The sequence below is a fragment of the Microtus ochrogaster genome, unplaced genomic scaffold (genome assembly GCF_000317375.1).
Source record: "Microtus ochrogaster isolate Prairie Vole_2 unplaced genomic scaffold, MicOch1.0 UNK74, whole genome shotgun sequence".
NCBI lineage: Eukaryota > Metazoa > Chordata > Mammalia > Rodentia > Cricetidae > Microtus > Microtus ochrogaster.
This window is the reverse complement of record NW_004949172.1, coordinates 1,436,137-1,453,947: the sequence shown is the minus strand read 5'-3', so window position 1 is coordinate 1,453,947 and position 17,811 is coordinate 1,436,137. Positions and strand designations below refer to the sequence as shown.

Genomic DNA, 17,811 nt, shown 5'->3' with positions numbered 1-17,811 from the left:
AACACATATACAGAAGGACTTCCCACATCACTGGCTGCTCTTCCAGAGGACTCAGGTTGGGCTTGCAGCACCCGTATGATAGCTCCAAACCATCTGTTTGTTACCCCAGTCCCAGGAGATGTGATATCCTCTTCTGACCTCTGTGGGCACCATGCAAACAAAACACCCAGAAATTCACAAAAATAAATAAACAAACAAACAAACAAACTTAGGAGAAAAGCAGTGAGAGCAACTGAAGAAGACACCGATGTGAACTTGGGACACTGCCAAGGGACACAGGCCGCCATCCTCACCCACTGACAGAAGGTTCCTGAAGTTCTCCAGCATCACATCACGGTACAGCTTCCTCTGGGCAGCGTCCAGCAGCCCCAGCTCCTCCTCGCTGAAGACCACGGCCACATCCCTGAATGTCACTGCCTCCTGTGACAGCAAACACGTACCACCTCAGTTTCATACCCAGCGCCACTAGGACCTGAACTATGTACAGGGGCCTGATCACTCCTTTCCATGGCTACTGAGAGGCTGGGGGCAAAAGAGAAAAACACTAGCACAAGGAACATCGGTGCCTTTGTGTAGCAGGGTCACTGTTAAAGTGGATGCCAAAGACTTCCGAGTTAGAGAGCGCAAACCCACGTCAGGAATAATGTGCCGACTCTGTGCTGGAAACAGCTGGCAATGCCCGGCTCCTCCTGGGTAGTAAGGCTCAGGTGTACTTTCATCCCCTAAATTCAAAATGTCCTGGAACCCATTTCATGAGTGATGACATCATTTTAAAGTGTTTCACGCTGGTAGAACATTATAGAGTTCTGATTCAGAATTCTTTATTTGTAAAGTCTATGCAAGTGTTTCCAAATCCAAAATTCTACATATGAAATGTTTCTGTGTCCTGGAGTATATGACAGATGGCACTAAAGTCTGAATCATTCGTGATGTCCTTAGTCCTGTCAATCTAACAGGCTTCTGGAACAGACAGAAGCTCTGTTCTGTGTTCTCAGGAACATGCCTCTGCCAACAGCAGCTGCGTTCAGGATCACAGATGCAAGCACGGGCTCTGCAAACCGTAAGGGCCTCGGTTCATGCTCCAAGGCTCCGTGCATCCCTGGCCTGATGAGCCTGGGAAAATGACTTCTCAGTGCCTCAGTTTCCCCATCTGCGGAGACCACAGAAGGGGCCTAGGACCACATATGAAACACACGAAGCAGCCAATATATGTCCAGCAACACTACCATCATTCTCTGTATTATACCATTCATGGCCACATAGTGTTCCATAAAGGCTGCATTACATACATATAAATTTTAAAGGACACCACCCATATAAATACAATAACTGTAAATTTTTAATTAAGTGAAAGTTTTAATCATTTTTAATCATTTACCAAAGTACCCAAGTTGTTTTTTTTTTTTTTCTTAACTGTCCTGGTTATGCCAGAACACAAAGAATGAGGGATACTTATTGTCTGCAAATTAACTGGAAAAGCTGTCACTGCTTTTAGCAAAATTAATGCATTTACTCCTTGGAACTGACTGTAGGTAGCTGGAGAAGTTGGCTGAGCACCATGTAAAATACACTCCTTTGCATTATAATTCCTGTTTAAATGAACTGAAACATGCCGCAGCCTACTAGTGCTCAATAGGAGGTAATAAATGTACTGAGTTTCCAAGTTGCTGGTGTCGCCATCAGAACACACGACTCACGTGATCCCGGCTTGTCTGTACATGTGTCTGTGTGTCTCTCCTTTCCTCTTTCCTCCACCTCCCCAGCTGGGTCCACCTCCGAAGCTGTGTAGATGGCAGCAGCCAGATGCTCTCTGACTGTGCAGGATATGAATGCTCAGAATGCCAAATGAGGCAAATGAGCATGACCAGCCTTCTGTGTGCACATGTGTACACAAGTATGCGTGCATGTATGTCTGATTATGTGCATGAGTGTGCACACACACGTAGAACTCAGGAGACAACTTCCAGTGTCCTTCCTCAAGGGCCAGCCACCTTTTCCTGTTTTTGTTCAGGGTCTTTCAGTGGCCTGGAACTTGCCAACTAGAAGACCCTACTTCGTCAAGGTACTACTTACTTCTTTAAGAAGGCCCGACTCTCAATAGCTGTCCTCTGACATCTACATGAATGCCTTGGCATGCTCACATCCACCACCACCCACCCCGGTATTCATACACACACACACACATATACACACACACAATTAGTAGTACAAAATTTAAAATGAACAAGTTTCATAAACCACACCAATATGGAGAACTCATACTTATTTGCAAAGTAAAATTGCCAAACCATAGAAAATGATGTGACTTTTAAAATGTAAGTGAACTTAATTCTTTTTTTTTAATGTATGTGTATGTTATGTGGCTATGTGTGTGTGTGTGTGTGTGTGTACATGTGTGTGCAGATGCCCTGAGATGCCGGAAGAGGACATTGGATCCCCTGGAGTTGGAGTTACCGGCACTTGTGAGTTATCAGAAGTGTGTGCACTGGGAGCCAAACACCCCCTGGAAGAACAGCTTAACTGCTGAGCCATCTCTCCAGCACACTTTTTCTATTTCAAAATTTACTCTTTTACAAATTTCATGTGCACAACACACTTTGAGCACATGCCCCCCATTATCCTTTTTTACCACCCCCCACACACCTTTCTTCTTAGCAACACCCCCTCACACTTTCCCGCAGTTCAGTGTGGCTTGGCTAGCGCTTGCCCAGCATACAGGGGTCCTGTTTTCAATCCCTAGCCCTGATGGGAGTGCAGGAAGCCCATTCAATTTACCTTTAACTTGGTCATGGTTCTCTTCTCCCTGGGACAAGGCAGGGCTCTGGGACGCAGGCTGGAGGAAGAAGGGTTTTGAAAGAGCATTGTTAGCACAGTCAGTCCAGCGACTTCCTCAGCTTCTCCATCGGCCCCAAGCGCTGTCATTGCACATCTGTGCGCTTCAGCCTGGCTTTCCTACCTATGTCGCACTAACCTGAAGAGTAAGCTCCAGGATACCAAGCCGCCCGTGCTCCACCTCACTCCCCGCAAAAGGTTAATAAAGTCCGCATTCCTATTCCCTGCAGCTTCAGGGCTGCAGCAGACACTCTTAACTTCACAAAGCTGCTCGCAACTCTGATGAAAGACGTGTCGTGATTGAGTGACCATCAAACTCACAAGGGTCTGTTCACTGTGATCAGCTATCTTAATATAATTGTTTCCATCCGTAAGAGTTAAACTGTCCCCTCCCCCTTCTCTCGTTCTAAAAGATTTAATTACTAGTAAATGTTGCTCATTTCCAAAAGCCTCCACAAAGTCTCTTCTCCCACGTGCATGAGGATAATGACCAATAAAAACCTAAAACCCTCTCTAAAGAAAAGGGAGTTTGGATCGGTGAGATGGCACAGCGGGCAGAGGTGACTGCCGCTGAGCCTGACAGCCTGAGTTCAATTCTCTGGACCCCACACGGAGGAAGGAGAGCCTCGATTCTCACAAGTTGTCTTCTGACCTCCTCCATACACACAAGCTGTGGCACGGCCCCCTCTCTAAGTAAATAAATAAATAACCGCAGAAATATTGCATTTTAAAAACAGAATTGCATACCACTTAAGGCTTCAGGACGCTGGCCATCTGTCATCACAGCTCCTCTTGCCAGGCTCCCGGGGGAAGCTAGACTCTCCCGTGGGCTCCCAGCAGCTGGGATGGGTCCAGAGATCCAGGGCAGCCCCGCCTCAGGTAGAGTCCAGAGTGAGAGGACCCAGCCGCGGCCGCCCCGTTCCCTCCCAGGTCGCAGGCTCGGTCCCTGCGGAGAACACTCCGGTAGCACGAGCACACACGATGGGCCACGGGACGCTCCGGGATCTCCCTCCTTAGAACCACTGCCAGGTAGCCTCGCCTTGCATAAGCGGAAGCGACCCCCGACTGCCTCTGGTACCAGAACCACAATTCCCAGAATGCCTCAGTGGAAGTGCCTAGCTCTGACGCCTCTCTAGCACAGCATTCCCCAGAACGCTAAAGCGCCCACACGCTTCTAGCTATTCTAACCAGAGTGCACTCAGCAGAAATCAGTTTTCAGGAGAGTGTAGCTTTGGAGCCAGCCCTGGAACTCACTCTGTAGACCAGGCTGCATCAAACTTACGGACAGCCTCCCGCTCCGTGCTGTGCACCACCACCGTCTAGCTGCATTACAAAAGTTTAAAGCTTAAACTGCACAGATGCGGGAACTTGGCTCAGCAGCAGAGTCAGAGCCCCTGCTTAGAAACCCTCAGTGGAGAATGGGGTGGTCTCAACGGTAGAGTCCCTGCCTGGAATCCCCCAGTGAAGGGCTGGAGTATGCCTCAGTGGTAGAGCCCCTGCCTGGAATCCCCCAGTGAAGGGCTGGAGTGTGGCTCAGTGATAGAGCCCTTGCCTAGAGTCCCCCAGTGAGGGGCTGGGGTGTGGCTCAGTGGTAGAGCCCTGCCTAGAATCCCCCAGTGAGGAGCTGGGGTGTGGCTCAGTGATAGAGCTCCAGAACACAGGCTGTTTTGAGTTACCTTGTTTTTTGTTTGTTTTTGAGATAGGGTTTCTCTGTGTAGCCCTGGCTGTCTGTCCTGAAACTAGCTGTGTAGACCAGGCTGCTCTAAACTCAAGAGATTCTCCCGCCTCTATCTTTCAAGTGCTGGGATTAAAGGCCACCACCGCCTGGCTTGAGTCACTGTTCCATTGCTGTAAAGAGACTCTATGACAAGGGAACTGTTAAAATAGAGAGCATTTATTTGGGGGCCTGTTTACAGTTTCAGAGGCTTAGTTCATGGAGAGCATGGCGGCATACTGGCAGCTGCCGGGGCAGCAAATGGATGCTACATCCAAATCCATAGCCACGGAGGTAGAGAAGAAGACTGGGCCTGATGTGTGCTTTTGAAACCTCACAGCCCACACCCCCAGTAACACACCCCCCTTCAACAAGGCCACACCTCCCAATCCTTCTAATTCTTTCAGAGTTCCACTTCCTGATGGAGCAGGATTTCTTTTGGGCGACCAACCAGCTCCCAAATCATGACACAGAGACTTATTAATTATGAATGTTTGGTCTTACCTTATGCTTATCACACTAGCTCTTATAACTTAATATGTTTCTCTTCATCTATGCTGTACCTTTCCATCATTCTGTATGTCCTACTCCATGTCTGGCTGGCTGGCGGCTGCCTAGCTGGCCCCATGCAACTCCCTCCCTTTCTTGCTTGTTCCCTCCTCTCTGGCCTCGAGCCTAGATTCCTCCTCCTACTTATTCTCCCTGCCCACCAACCCTGCCTATCCCTCTACTGCCTAGCTATAGGCCATTCAGCTTTTTATTAGACCAATCAGGTGCCTTAGGCAAGCAAAGCAACACATCTCCACATAGTTAACAAATGCAGCATAAACAGATGTAACACATCTTCTTTACACAGTTAAAGTAATATTCCACAACACCTTGGTGACGAAGCACTTGAATATGGGCCTCTAGGGGTCATTCTTATTCAAACCACAACATTCCACTCCCTGGCCCCGACAGGCTTATAGGCATATCTTAAAGCATAAATGCATTTTATTCAAATTCAAAATTCCCAATCATCTATCACATTCTCAACATTGTTTGCAAGTCCAAAGTCTCCTCTGAGATGCGTGCAATCTCTTAACTGCAATCCTCTATAAAAATAAAAAATTATACTTCCTACAAACAATAGCAGAGAATATGTATTACCATTCCAAAATGGAGGAGAGGGAACATGGTGAGGAATTACTGGACAAAAGCAAGATCAAAAACCAGCTGGACAAACTCCAAACTCTGCATCTCCCTTTCTGATGTCAAAGCGCTCTTTGGATCTCCAACTCCAACTAGCTTTGCTGACTGCAACACCCTTTTTCCTCTTGGGCTGTCTCCACTCCCTGTTAGCAGCTCTCCTTGGCAGGTATCCCAACATCTTGGTGTCTCCAACATATATCCAAGTTTCACCTTCACAGTTTCACACAGTGGCCTTTCTAGGCCTCCATACAGGGAAAATTCTGAATCACTGATGGCCTCAGAGGCTTTCCTTAACTGCATAGGAACATTACACTACCCCTTTCTTTTCTTAAAACGATTTATTTATTTATATTATATACAGTGTCCTGTCTGCATGTATGCCTGCAGGCCAAAAGAGGGCACCAGATCTCATTACAGATGGTTGTGAGTCACCATGTGGTTGCTGGGAATTGAACTCAGGACTTCTGGAAGAGCAGCCCATGCTCTTAACGGCTGAGGCATCTCTTGTATCCTTGTATTCTTGTATCCTTGACTAAACCCGTGTGGCCAAAACTGCCAAGTTCTGATGCTTTATGGGGCTGGAACTTGACCTCCTTGTTCAAATGCATCTGCATCATCTTTCTGTAGTTGTGAAAATGAATTTTAAAAAAGCTTAGGCAGTTAAATATTTAAGGTTTTTTTAATTTTTTTTCCCACAAGTTGGAAACTTAGCTGGGTGGGGTCTTGCCCTAAGGTCAACACTCCCTTTATTCTATCTAGCATCAACCTTTCTTTAAAATTTTTTATTTCCTTGAGCACTGGACTCAGATCCATTGCACTTCCCAGTGCTTCTTTTTGCCTCAGATTATACATTTTGTGCTTTCTCTGTCCAGCTTGCTCCTTTCCATCACAGGACTCCTTGAGAGGGACTAATAACCACATGACAGAGTCAATAGTAGTGTATCTGAAAATCTCCTCTGCTTACACCATTCACCCAAAACTCTTCAAATTAGCTTCAGGCAGATTTTTAGGGCAAGGGTAAAAATCAGCCACGTTTTTTTGTCAAAATATTACAAGAATGGTCTCTAGACTACTCACTAGTGCTCTTCTCCTCTGAAACTTCTTGACCTGGGTCCGCACAGCTCAAATCACCCTCAGCACCACTATCTCCCATGCTCCTACTAGAACAGTCTATTAAGCTCTGGTTAAAGGTCCACTTGCTTTTCTAGTCCAAAGTCCCAAAGTCTTTCATATTTCTCCAATTTTGTAAAGTTTGAATGTCATTGACCCCCATAAGCCTATAGGGAGTGGCACTATTAGGAGGTGTGGCCTTGTTGGAGGAAGTGTGTCACTCTGGGAGCAAGATTTGAGGTCTCCTATGCATAATCTGCTCCCAGTGTAACAGTCTACTTCCTGTTGTCTGCATAGCAACCTGAAGCAGCTCCTTCTCCAGCACCATGTCTGCCTGCACGCCACCCTGCTCCCTGCCATGATGATAATGGACAAAACCTCTGAAACCATAAGCCACTACCTCAATTAAATGTCTTCCTTTATAAAAGTTACCATGGTCACGGTGTCTCTTCACAGCAATAGAAACACTAATTAAAACAGAAGTTGGTACCAGAAACTGGGGTATTATTGTAATAGGCTGGACTATGTTTTTCTGTGGAGGAATTTGGACTTTGGGAGTTTGGGTTAAGAAAGCAGTTGAAAGTTTTAAGTGTCGCTTAATGGGTCATATTAGTAGGTGATGTAGAATTCCCTTCTATATGCTGTGAATATGTTTTATTCCATTGGTTAATAAAGAAGCTGCTTTGGCCTATGGCAGAGCAGAATAAGAGATAGGTGGGAAAACTAAACTGAATCCCCCAGTGAGGGGCTGGGGTGTGGCTCAGTGGTAGAGCCCCTGCCTAGAATGCCCCAGTGAGGGGCTGGGGTGTGGCTCAGTGGTAGAGCCCCTGCCTAGAATCCCCCAGTAAGGGGCTGGGGGTGTGGCTCAGTGGTAGAGCCTCTATTTAAAATTCCCCAGTGAGGGCTGAGGATGCTGTCCATTGGAAGTCTGACTCCTGGGTTTGTGCCACAAACACTCCCCCTCCAAACACACTCACATTAGCTGGGAGTGAGGGTAAGCTAAAAGTAGGAATACTGAGTTCTTGAGTGCACTGGATATTATGTTTAAGGGATTCAACTTTTATCCAGTGCTATATCCCCAAATATTTATCACCAATACAACCCATGGCTACAACAAAAACATAGTTCATTGTTTCTCACAATATAGGAGAATAACACCTTGACAGTTCACACTGTGCCCAAGCAAAGTACTATAATGGAACAAACAGAAAATTCCATGACAGCTCTCCTGGAGTCTCAGAGTGGCAGGAACAGGAGACCCTGCCTGTGACCAGCACCATAGCTTGGCAGGTGAAGGCTCTTGCCCAACCAAGCTTGATGACCTGAGCTCACTCCTGGAACCCACATAGTGGAAGGAGAGAACTTCATCCCGCAGCTGTTCCTCTGACCTCCACAGGCGCTGGAGCGTGCATGAGCGTGCGCACACACAGACATACACACATAGTGGAAGGAGAGAACTTCATCCCGCAGCTGTTCCTCTGACCTCCACAGGCGCTGGAGCGTGCATGAGCGTGCGCACACACAGACACACACACACAGAGAGAGAGGGAGAGAGAGAGACAGAGACAGAGAGAGAGGCCTTAATGATTAATTTAAGAAACTACACATTACAAGACACCTTCTAAGTGTCACAAAAACTCCCCTTCAGCATCTCCATGCTGCGGCTACTCTGTTAATAAGCCCCTTGCCCAAAGGACAGTTCAACTCGGTACCACTCTCTCATCCCCACTCCCTCCCTAAAACATAACAAAAATGTGTCCACCCACCATAGATGGCTGCATGAGACCCAAGTCCAGAATCTGCTCTAACCTGCACCTCAGATTGTTGAGTTAAGTCTGTATAAGCTAAGAGTATCATAGAGACAGAATATGTGCTGCACTAAGTCCACTGTATACACTGTTATATACACTGTTATCCAATTCTTTTTAAAACCAGACTCATTTTGACTTATTCATTTGTTTGTGTGTATGTGTGCACAGGAGTGCAGGTACCTTTGAAGGCCAGAGGGTAGTGTCAGGGTACTCTGGAGCTGGAATTACAGATTGTCAACTTGACACTAGCAGGGAAGAAATATCCTCAGCTGAATAGACTTCGGCATGAGACTGCACTGTGGGCAAGTTTATGGGCATCTTCTTTATTAATGATTGTGTGGGAGGGCCCCACTCACTGCGAGTGGTGCTGCTGCCCCGGACAAGTGGTCCTGGGCAAGTTTAGCAGCCAAGCCTTGTGACCTTTGATCCCAGCACTCAGAAGGCAGAGGCAGGCAGATCCCTGGGAATTCTGGGCCAGCCTCGTCTACAGAATCAGTTCCAGGAAATCCAGAGTGACATAGTGAGACTGTCTCTAACAAACGCCTAGCAAGTCCTGGCTAGCAAGCCTGAAGCAGTGTCCCCCTCTGCTCCTGCTTGAACTCTTTCCGCCAAGGTGGTTTTTCTCAGTGTTTTATCACAGAAACAAACCAAACCAGGGCAGGTGTTCTCTCCTACTTTTGGAAATGTGTTCAGTAAACATCAAATTTAAAATATCTTTGACCCCAGCCACTCCACTTCTCAAATCTTCCTCAGTAGACAGGAGCCTGTGACTCTTACCTGTTTCAGAGAAGTCTAAGGAAGGCTGGCATCACCCAGCCCACCATAGAAACATGTATTTACCAAAACCTTGAGGTTTGTGTGTATATAATATGGCTTGCCATAATCACATAAAGTCAGCGAGACAACCTCTCTATGCCTGCCTGAATGTGTAATCCAATGAGAAAGGTACAATAAAGCAGAGTTGGTGGCAGCTGCTTATCTGAACCAAATGTTTCTCAGTGCAGAATTACAAACTGCTTCGTCATTGGTGGCTTCTTAAAACGGGTGCTGTGACTGAGATTTGGGGATAGAATGACATCTGCTACTCCCCAAAATACATTCAAGGGTGGGGTGGGGACACCAAGGAGTCTATTTACGACTTTGCTGAGACAGCTTATAGCTGGAACCCACTCTATCAACAAGGCTTTGTGTTGCTTTAGGGCTTTAGGATTTAATAAGAAAATTAAAACTGATATTTTTTTAATTCAAATCAGTATACATGGGATTGATGGTTCCATGGTTAAGAATTCATTCTGCTCTTACAGAGGACCCAAGTTTGGTTTCCAGCACCCACACTGGGCAGCCCCCAAACACGTGACTCTAGTTACAGGGGACCCAATGCTGGCCTCCCTTCTAAAGCAACTGCACACACACAGAATAAATCTTAATAAATATTAAAATTAATATAATCGTATGTTGTATGCAAAGCTCTCTCAGGGCTGGAAAGATGGCTCGACAGTTAAGAGCAATGGCTGCTCATCCAGTGAACAGAGTTCAGTTCCCAGCATCTACATGATGGCTCACAAGGGTCAAGAACCCAGTCCCAGAGGATGCAATGTCCTCTTCTGGTATCCACAATGCCCCATGCACATAGAATGCACAGACACAGCGTTGATGGCTGGACTGATTAATCCAGGGCTTTCTCTGAGGCCCCAGTGAAAATGCAAAAGGAACCTACTTCTGTGTCCTTGCTCAGGAGTGGGATTGGCAGGGCTGGTCTGGAGCTGAGGCCTGGGCCTCAAAGGTCCTGGGAACTTGGCTTTCCCTCGTGAAGATGCTGGAGTTATCAGTCCCTCGGCTGCTGCATGCTCATCTGGAATGCATTGAAGGAACTATGTTCCCCCCTGTGCAGCACTGCTTGATGAGCCCTGTTAACACTGTCCCATCTTCCCTCCAGAAATAGTATATAAAGTGTATTGCCTCTTCTTTTGTTTGTTTGAGCAGGATTTCTATGTGTATCCCTGGCTGTCCTGAAATTTGCTGTGTAGACCAGGCTGGCCTCGAACTCACAGGGATCTGCCAGCTAAGATCAAAGGCCTGAGTCACCACACCTGGTGGTGGGGCATTTTTTTTTTAAAGATAGGTTCTCCTTTAAGTTCAGGCTGGACTAGAAAGTCATTGTCTACCTTCAGACTTGTGTCCCTTCTATAGATTCTGTACCTTGAATTCCTGATCATGCTGGCCCCCATTTCTTCAAAGCCTATGCCCCATGCTTCCACACCCTGATGTTCTGTTCGCGTCCTGCGTGAGTATTGAACCTAGGTGACGTCTTTCACTAGCCTTTATCCCTCGGATACCTTTTAATTTCCTCTGTTCTCTCTTTCCCTCTTCTTTCTCCCATGGGCCTCCAATCATCCAAACATTAGACTCCACACTATTCTACTTTTGGATGCTTATTTTCTTCACATTTTGGGGGTTTAACTTTAAAAAACAAAAGATAAGATGTCTTGTATCCCAGGATAGTCTCAAACTTCTTCTGTAGTTGATAAAAAGTCTGAACTCCTAATCCTTCTGACTCCACCATTCAAATTCTGGGATTACAGGCATGCACCTCCATGCCAGGCTCAGTTTGGGATATTTTTATTGACCTACAGTCAAGTCTTCTGTTACTTTTCAAGCTATGTTATGCATATATATGTTATGCAATATATATATATATATATATATATATATATATATATATATATATATATATATATATATATATATATATATATATATATATATATATATATATATATATATATATATATATATATATATATATATATATATATATATATATATATATATATATATATATATATATATATATATATATATATATATATATATATATATATATATATATATATATATATATATATATATTGGTTTTTTGAGACAAGGTTTCTCTATAGCTTTGGAGCCTGTCCTGGAACTAGCTCTTGTAGACCAGTCTGGCCCCAAACTCACAGAGATCCGCCTGCCTCTGCCTCCCAAGTGCTGGGACTAAAGGTGTGTGCCACCACCGCCCGACTGTGCTTAATTTTTGTAGTTGATGAGACAGAGTATCACAAGTTGGCCTCAAATTCACAATCTTCCTGCCTACACTGGCTAATTGTGTGCTCACCACCATGTCAGATTCGGAAGCATTCTTTACAAGCTTTCTGTCTGGAAATCTCCCTGCCGCCTCTATCAACTTGCATGGAAGCCTATCTGCTTATGGGTGATAACATCTGCCTTTTCCTAGACCCATGGTCATAACAATCAAGCCAAGGCTATCCTCACGAGTTTGAGGCAAGCCTGGGCAATGTGAGTCCCCAAAAAACCCCTGAACTTGGTCTTCTCTAACTGTCATTGTAGTGCTTAGTCTACTGTCTCCTAGTAAAGGGAAAGGCTGCACAGCACAGGACAGCAACAGGGATGGAAGGAGTGGTGTTATGCCTGGAATTGAGTGCACCTGCTTTGCCAGAATATTACAGTAGAACATCGAATGGATCTGGCCGGGAGTTTGGCTGGAATAGGGTCACTCTCTTGAAGTGGTTGTCTCAACGGTATCACGGGGCCAACTTGGTGTTGCCTCGAGCTTACGATCAGAGTGGGAGTGATGGGGGACTTTTTCAAGTGTCCCTGCTGTTGGCTCAGCTTTCAGCCATCCCTGTGTATATGTCCCACAAAAGATTCTCTACCCAGAGTTTCCCTTTTTCCAAGATAACCTGCCATTGCTTGTAACATTGTTGTCTGAAGATCCAGGGATATTCCTTGCTGACTCTTTAGTCTTTTCTGACTGAGGACTACAGAGGTCTCTTCAGCCACACACTGCTGAGACAGAGTTCTTACCTTATTATTCTGCCATCTTGTGAGCAACTCAAAGACAAGAGTTTGCATGGAGAACCCAGGCAACAGCGGTACACGCCTTTAATCCTAGCACTTAAACTCAGGAGACAGACACAGGCAGTCTCTGAGTTCAAGGCCAGCCTGGTCTGCAGAGTGAGTTCCAGGACATCCAAGGCTACACAGAGAAACTTTGTCTTGAGAAAGTAAAAAATTAAATTAAATTAAGGAAAAAGGTTTGCAGGAAGGGATTCGTGTGAGAGAACCTAGGAAGCAACAGAAAGGCCAGTGCCTGAACCAGGTCCGCATCTCACCTCTCTTATTGCTACATTTGTACATACTGGCAAATACTGTTCCTGGTCCAAACAGCTCTGAATTTTCTCTTCCTTGGAATTCAGAGGATCCTGGTTGATAAAGCCACCATGGGCTTGCATAATCTTCCCTTGGAAGTAGTGGTTGACAAAGGGATAAATGAGGGAATGCAGAGATGGCTCAGCAGTTAAGATCACTTGCTGCTCTTCTAGAAGAGCAGAGTTTGTCTCCTCGTACAACCATCTGTAACCCCAGTTCTGGAAGAACCAATCCTCTTCTGCCCTTCATGGGCAACTGCATTCATGTGCACTAATACATGACACACATGTGCTCACGCACACACAGCCAGTCCTAACAGTGAACCATAAAGAGGAAGACCAGTTATTTAAAGAATACTGCACCTGTCTGCTTAGGACAGAGATAGGGGTGCTCAGCACACTGCTGTTATTTAATGAGACTATTGTTTGAGGTCCAGTATTTTAAATGATAGTCACTTATTTGCAATCCCTTCAAATACATTTTGAAATACATTTTCAAATGTGGTATCTTACTCATAGAGCAAAAATCATTTTGAGTTAGGAAAAATCATGGTTGCTGTGGAATAATATTTTTGTATATTATGAATATGTATTACTCTCATTGGCTAATAAAAAGCTGATTGGCCAATAGCCAGGTAGGAACAGATTGAGCACAAGAGTCAGACTAGGAGAATTCTGGGAAAAGGAAGGGTGGAGTCAGAGAGTCACCAGCAAACGCAGAGAAGCAAGGTGAGGATGCTGTATAGTGATATTTTGTTTGTCCTCTAGCAATAAAACTTGTCTAGAAATCAGAGTGCAGAACTATCCACTAGTTAATCATAGAGGCCAGGCAGTGGTGGCATATACCTTCAATTCCAGCACCTGGGAGGAGGAAACAGGAAATGGTATGGCTGGGGAGAGGAGGTGATAAGGCAGGGTGAAGACAAGCGCTTAGTCCTTTTGGGACTGAGAAGTTGGCAAGGTGAGGGATGGCTGTGGTTTGCTCCCTTGTCTCTCTGATCTTTCAGCATTTACCCCAAAATCTGACTCCAGGTTTTTATTAAGATCAATAAGAATTCTTACTATAATGCTATACTGAGAAAAGGTACCAAGTTATGTGGCTAAACATAGATAAGTACTATGGATTTGTTTAAGTATAAGAGTTATCTAGTAATAAGCCTGAGCTATTGGCTGAGCATTTGTAATTTATATAAGCCTCTGAGTAATTATTTGGGACCAGGCAGTCGGGGAAAAAAATCCAACTACACATGGTTTCATTTATTTACTTATTTTTCTGTGTATGAGTGTTTTGCCTGAACATATGTCTGAGCCCGATATAGGTGTCAGATATCTGCCATGTGGTCTTCAAAAGCAGCCAGTGCTCATCATGGCAGAGCCACCTCTCCAATCATGCTCTTGAAACCCTGGCAATGGACAAAGACTCTGTCATCAAGTTTCTGTTCTGGAGGACATGGACATAATATTTTTGTTAATTTCTGCTGACATGCAGGTTGGAAAGTTCTTGATCCTCTGCAATAGCTTGTTGAGACTTCAGCAAGCTCTCAGTAGGGCTCTATACCATGTTGTTTCCCTGGCATTCATGTTGGGTACAAAGTACATTTTAATTAACAAAACAGAACAGTATTTGACAGGCCTTCATTTCTGCATAGGTTCTCAGAAGTCTGGCCATTCCTGTACTCTTCCCCCCCCCTATAGAAATTATCACTGCTACGGACTCTTTATGGATCAGAAGGCCTGAGCTCCACCGAAAACCCTTACCACACACATTGCACGTGTAGGGTTTCTCTCCTGTATGAAGTCGCTGATGAGCTTGAAGATTTGACCTCTGGCTGAAGCCTTTCCCACACACCTCACAGTTGTATGGCTTCTCCCCAGTGTGGACTCTGTGATGGGCCTGGAGACTGGAATACCCACTGAAGCCTTTACCACACTGTTCACATTTGTAGGGTCTTTCTTCTGTGTGGATCCTCTGGTGTGCTAGGAGACGGACACTCTCACTAAATCCCTTCATGCACATATCACACTTGTATGGTTTTCCCCGTGTGGACCCTGTGGTGTGCTTCGAGGCGGAAACTCTAGCTGAAGCCCTTCCCACACACCTCACACTTATATGGTTTCACTCTGGTGTGGACTCTCTGGTGACCTTGTAGATATGCTCTCTGGCTGAAGGCCTTCCCACACACCTCACGTATATATGGTCTCTCTCCAGAGTGAACGCTCTGGTGGCTTTGAAGATATGATTTCTGACTGAATTCCTTCCCACACTCACCACACTGGTAAGGCTTCTCTCCCGTGTGGACTCTCTTGTGGGCCAGGAGAGTTGAGGCCTTACTGAAGCCTTTGCCACACTCTCCACATTTATAGGGTTTTTCTCCTGTGTGAACCCGCTCATGAATTTGAAGATTACAGTTCCATCTGAAGCCTTTGCCACATATTCCACATTTATAGGGTTTTTCTCCTGTGTGAACCCGCTGATGAATTTGAAGATTACAGTTCCATCTGAAGCCCTTTCCACACTCTTCACACTTATACGGTTTCTCTCCTGTGTGAACTTTCTGGTGGTCTTGCAGGTTTGAATTTCGACTGAAGCTCTTCCCGCACTGCTCACACTTGTATGGTTTCTCCCCAGTGTGAACTTTCTGGTGGTCTTGCAGGTAGGAATTTCGACTGAAGCTCTTCCCACACTGCTCACACTTGTATGGTTTTCACCAGTGTGACTTCTCTGGTGGCCTTGCAGGTAGAAACTCCGACTGAAGGCCTTGCCACACTGCTCACACTTGTATGGTTTCTCTCCAGTGTGAACTCTCCGGTGGGAGTGCAGGTAGGCACTCTGACTGAAGCACTTCCCACACTCCTTACATTGATATGGTTTCTCTCCTGTGTGGACTCTCTGGTGAATGGTAAGAACCCATCTGTCACTGAAGCCTTTCCCACAGGTGTTGCATTTGTGTGGCTTAGGTTTCTGCTGATCTTGGGGGCTGGAACTCCAGTTAGAGATATTCCCACCCTCTTTATAAGTAGGTTTCTCAATGACGTCAAGTTGTTGATGGCTTGGAATACAGAATTTTTGATCAAAGCTTGTACTGCATAAATGTTTATGTGGTTGTTCCCTGGGGTACACTGCTGAAAAGTCCTGGAAATGTGGGGGCAGACTGAAGTGGTCACCACACTCAGAGTTATAGACAGTCCATGTGAACTCTGTGCTCAGTGTTAAAATTTGAGCAATGTGTGAAATCTTTTCTACATACCATACCTGGATATAGTTTCTCTTCAGCTTGGATATCCTGATTAGCTTGAAGATACAAACTCTGACTAGAAACATTCCCATTCTCTTTACACTTTTTGGGCTCTTCCCTAGTGTGGACACTAAAATTACTATTATAGTGTAAACAACAAGGCAAAGCTTTCTCAGGGATGCCGCTCTTCTGGGAGGTGTCGCCTGGGTGGACACATCCACAAGGGTTGAGAGGGGAGGCATGATGGGCGTTCTCACTGCCCTGGCACAGCATTTGCTCTGTACACAGTCTCAGAGGGGACCACAGAAGAGAACTCTCAGCCGTACCTTCATCTCCTGTTTCCACACTCTGATGGATGTAAAGAGCTGACCTGTCCTGAGAGCCCTCCCCATGTGAACTGCATGGACAGGGCTTCCCTCTTGAGTTGAACTGTTGATGTGTGTGAGAGCCAGGCTCATTGCTGTCACCATGGCCACAGGCTTTTCTATACTCACTACATGGGCAGGGCACCGGCCCTAGTTTAATGAAGTCCTGCTTAAGTGAAGATACCTTCATGGTCTCTTCTCTGAGGTCATGGAAACTACAGCTTTCCCCCTTTCTGTGTAACCCCTCACTGTCACTGTGGTATGAGAACCAACTGACGCTGTCGCATCCACGGAAATGATTTCTCGTGGGCATTCGCTGACCTTTCCATTGGCAATTACACGACCCACTGAGATGTGATTCCTGCCAAGACTGCTGGGCTCTCAGTGAAGGAAACTCTTGACTTCTCAGAGAGGCAGAGTTATCATCTACAGGAGGCAACACGTAGTTCCCATCCTCAGAAATCTGAACCAGCCTCCCTGCGCACACCAGGAAGGAAGAATCTCCTTGGTTCTGAGACTCGGTGTTGCTCTTTAGACATCTTTTCATGGGATCCTGATCCCTGGGTAACCAGCCTGCACCCTGTGGCCAGATCTGACAGGAGGAGAGCTCTCTGGGACAAAGGGAGCTTAACTCCATGTCTTCATCATTCTCCACAGCACGTCCATCCTGGCTTCCTATAAGGATGAGAATCCAGACAAACACACAAGTGAACACCTTACTGAGAGATGCTGGTGTGTAACACGTGGCTCACATCAGAAGACAAACAGGCCTCACTGCTTCTGTGGAGACTGACAAAACACCTGACACACACAGGAGACACAAACCCAGGGCTCTCTGGGTGCCTAAGATCTGGGTTTTCTGCAAGGCAGTAGTGGAGCAACCTTTAATCCCAGCACTCAGGAGATAGAGGTAGTCAGATCTCTGTGAGTTCAAGGCCAGCCTGCTTTCTAGAGTGAATTCCAGTACAGCCAAAGCTATACAGAGAAACCCTGTCTCCAAATAAACAAAAACAACAACAACATGAGTTTTCCTCATTCTTTTTTGTTTGTTTGGTTTTTTGGGTTTTGTTTTTGTTTTTTGTCTTGTTTTTCAAGACAGGGTTTCTCTGTGTAACAGCCCTAGCTCTCCTGGAACTAGCTCTGTAGACTAGGCTGATCTCAAACTCACAGATATGGGTTTTCTTAGCAAAATCAGGGTATTAAATGTGGCCCCATTCAAAAGGTCTAGTGAACTTTAAGCATGTCATTGTGCTTTATCATGGGCTGTTCGATGATCCAGTAAAGAAAACAAAAGGGGATATTCCCAAAGTAGAAAAATGTCTCTTGTCTTCTGTGAGCATGAATGTG

General features: G+C 45.6%; 2 protein-coding genes across 3 annotated transcripts in view; both read right to left on the bottom strand.

Moving 5' to 3' along the window:
- The window catches only part of Znf235 (zinc finger protein 235), a 10,649-nt gene extending 6,365 nt beyond the window's left edge, over nucleotides 1-4,284 (bottom strand). Inside the window, exons 1-3 of one of the 2 annotated variants that reach the window (XM_005370319.3) lie at nucleotides 3,580-4,284; nucleotides 2,776-2,833; nucleotides 294-420 (exon numbers count right to left, since the gene is read on the bottom strand). In XM_005370319.3, coding sequence (XP_005370376.2) covers nucleotides 294-420; nucleotides 2,776-2,790 — 142 coding nt within the window. In that variant the 5' untranslated portion in view covers nucleotides 2,791-2,833; nucleotides 3,580-4,284. Of the gene's footprint in view, nucleotides 1-293; nucleotides 421-2,775; nucleotides 2,834-2,971; nucleotides 3,110-3,579 lie in introns of those variants that run through there. The other variant, XM_026777589.1, reaches the window with a different exon arrangement.
- A 9,834-nt stretch (nucleotides 4,285-14,118) lies between these two features.
- The window catches only part of Znf112 (zinc finger protein 112), a 19,622-nt gene continuing 15,929 nt past the window's right edge, over nucleotides 14,119-17,811 (bottom strand). Inside the window, 3 exon segments of the mRNA XM_013354859.2 lie at nucleotides 14,119-15,567; nucleotides 15,570-16,048; nucleotides 16,050-17,139. Coding sequence (XP_013210313.2) covers nucleotides 14,939-15,567; nucleotides 15,570-16,048; nucleotides 16,050-17,139 — 2,198 coding nt within the window. The 3' untranslated portion in view covers nucleotides 14,119-14,938.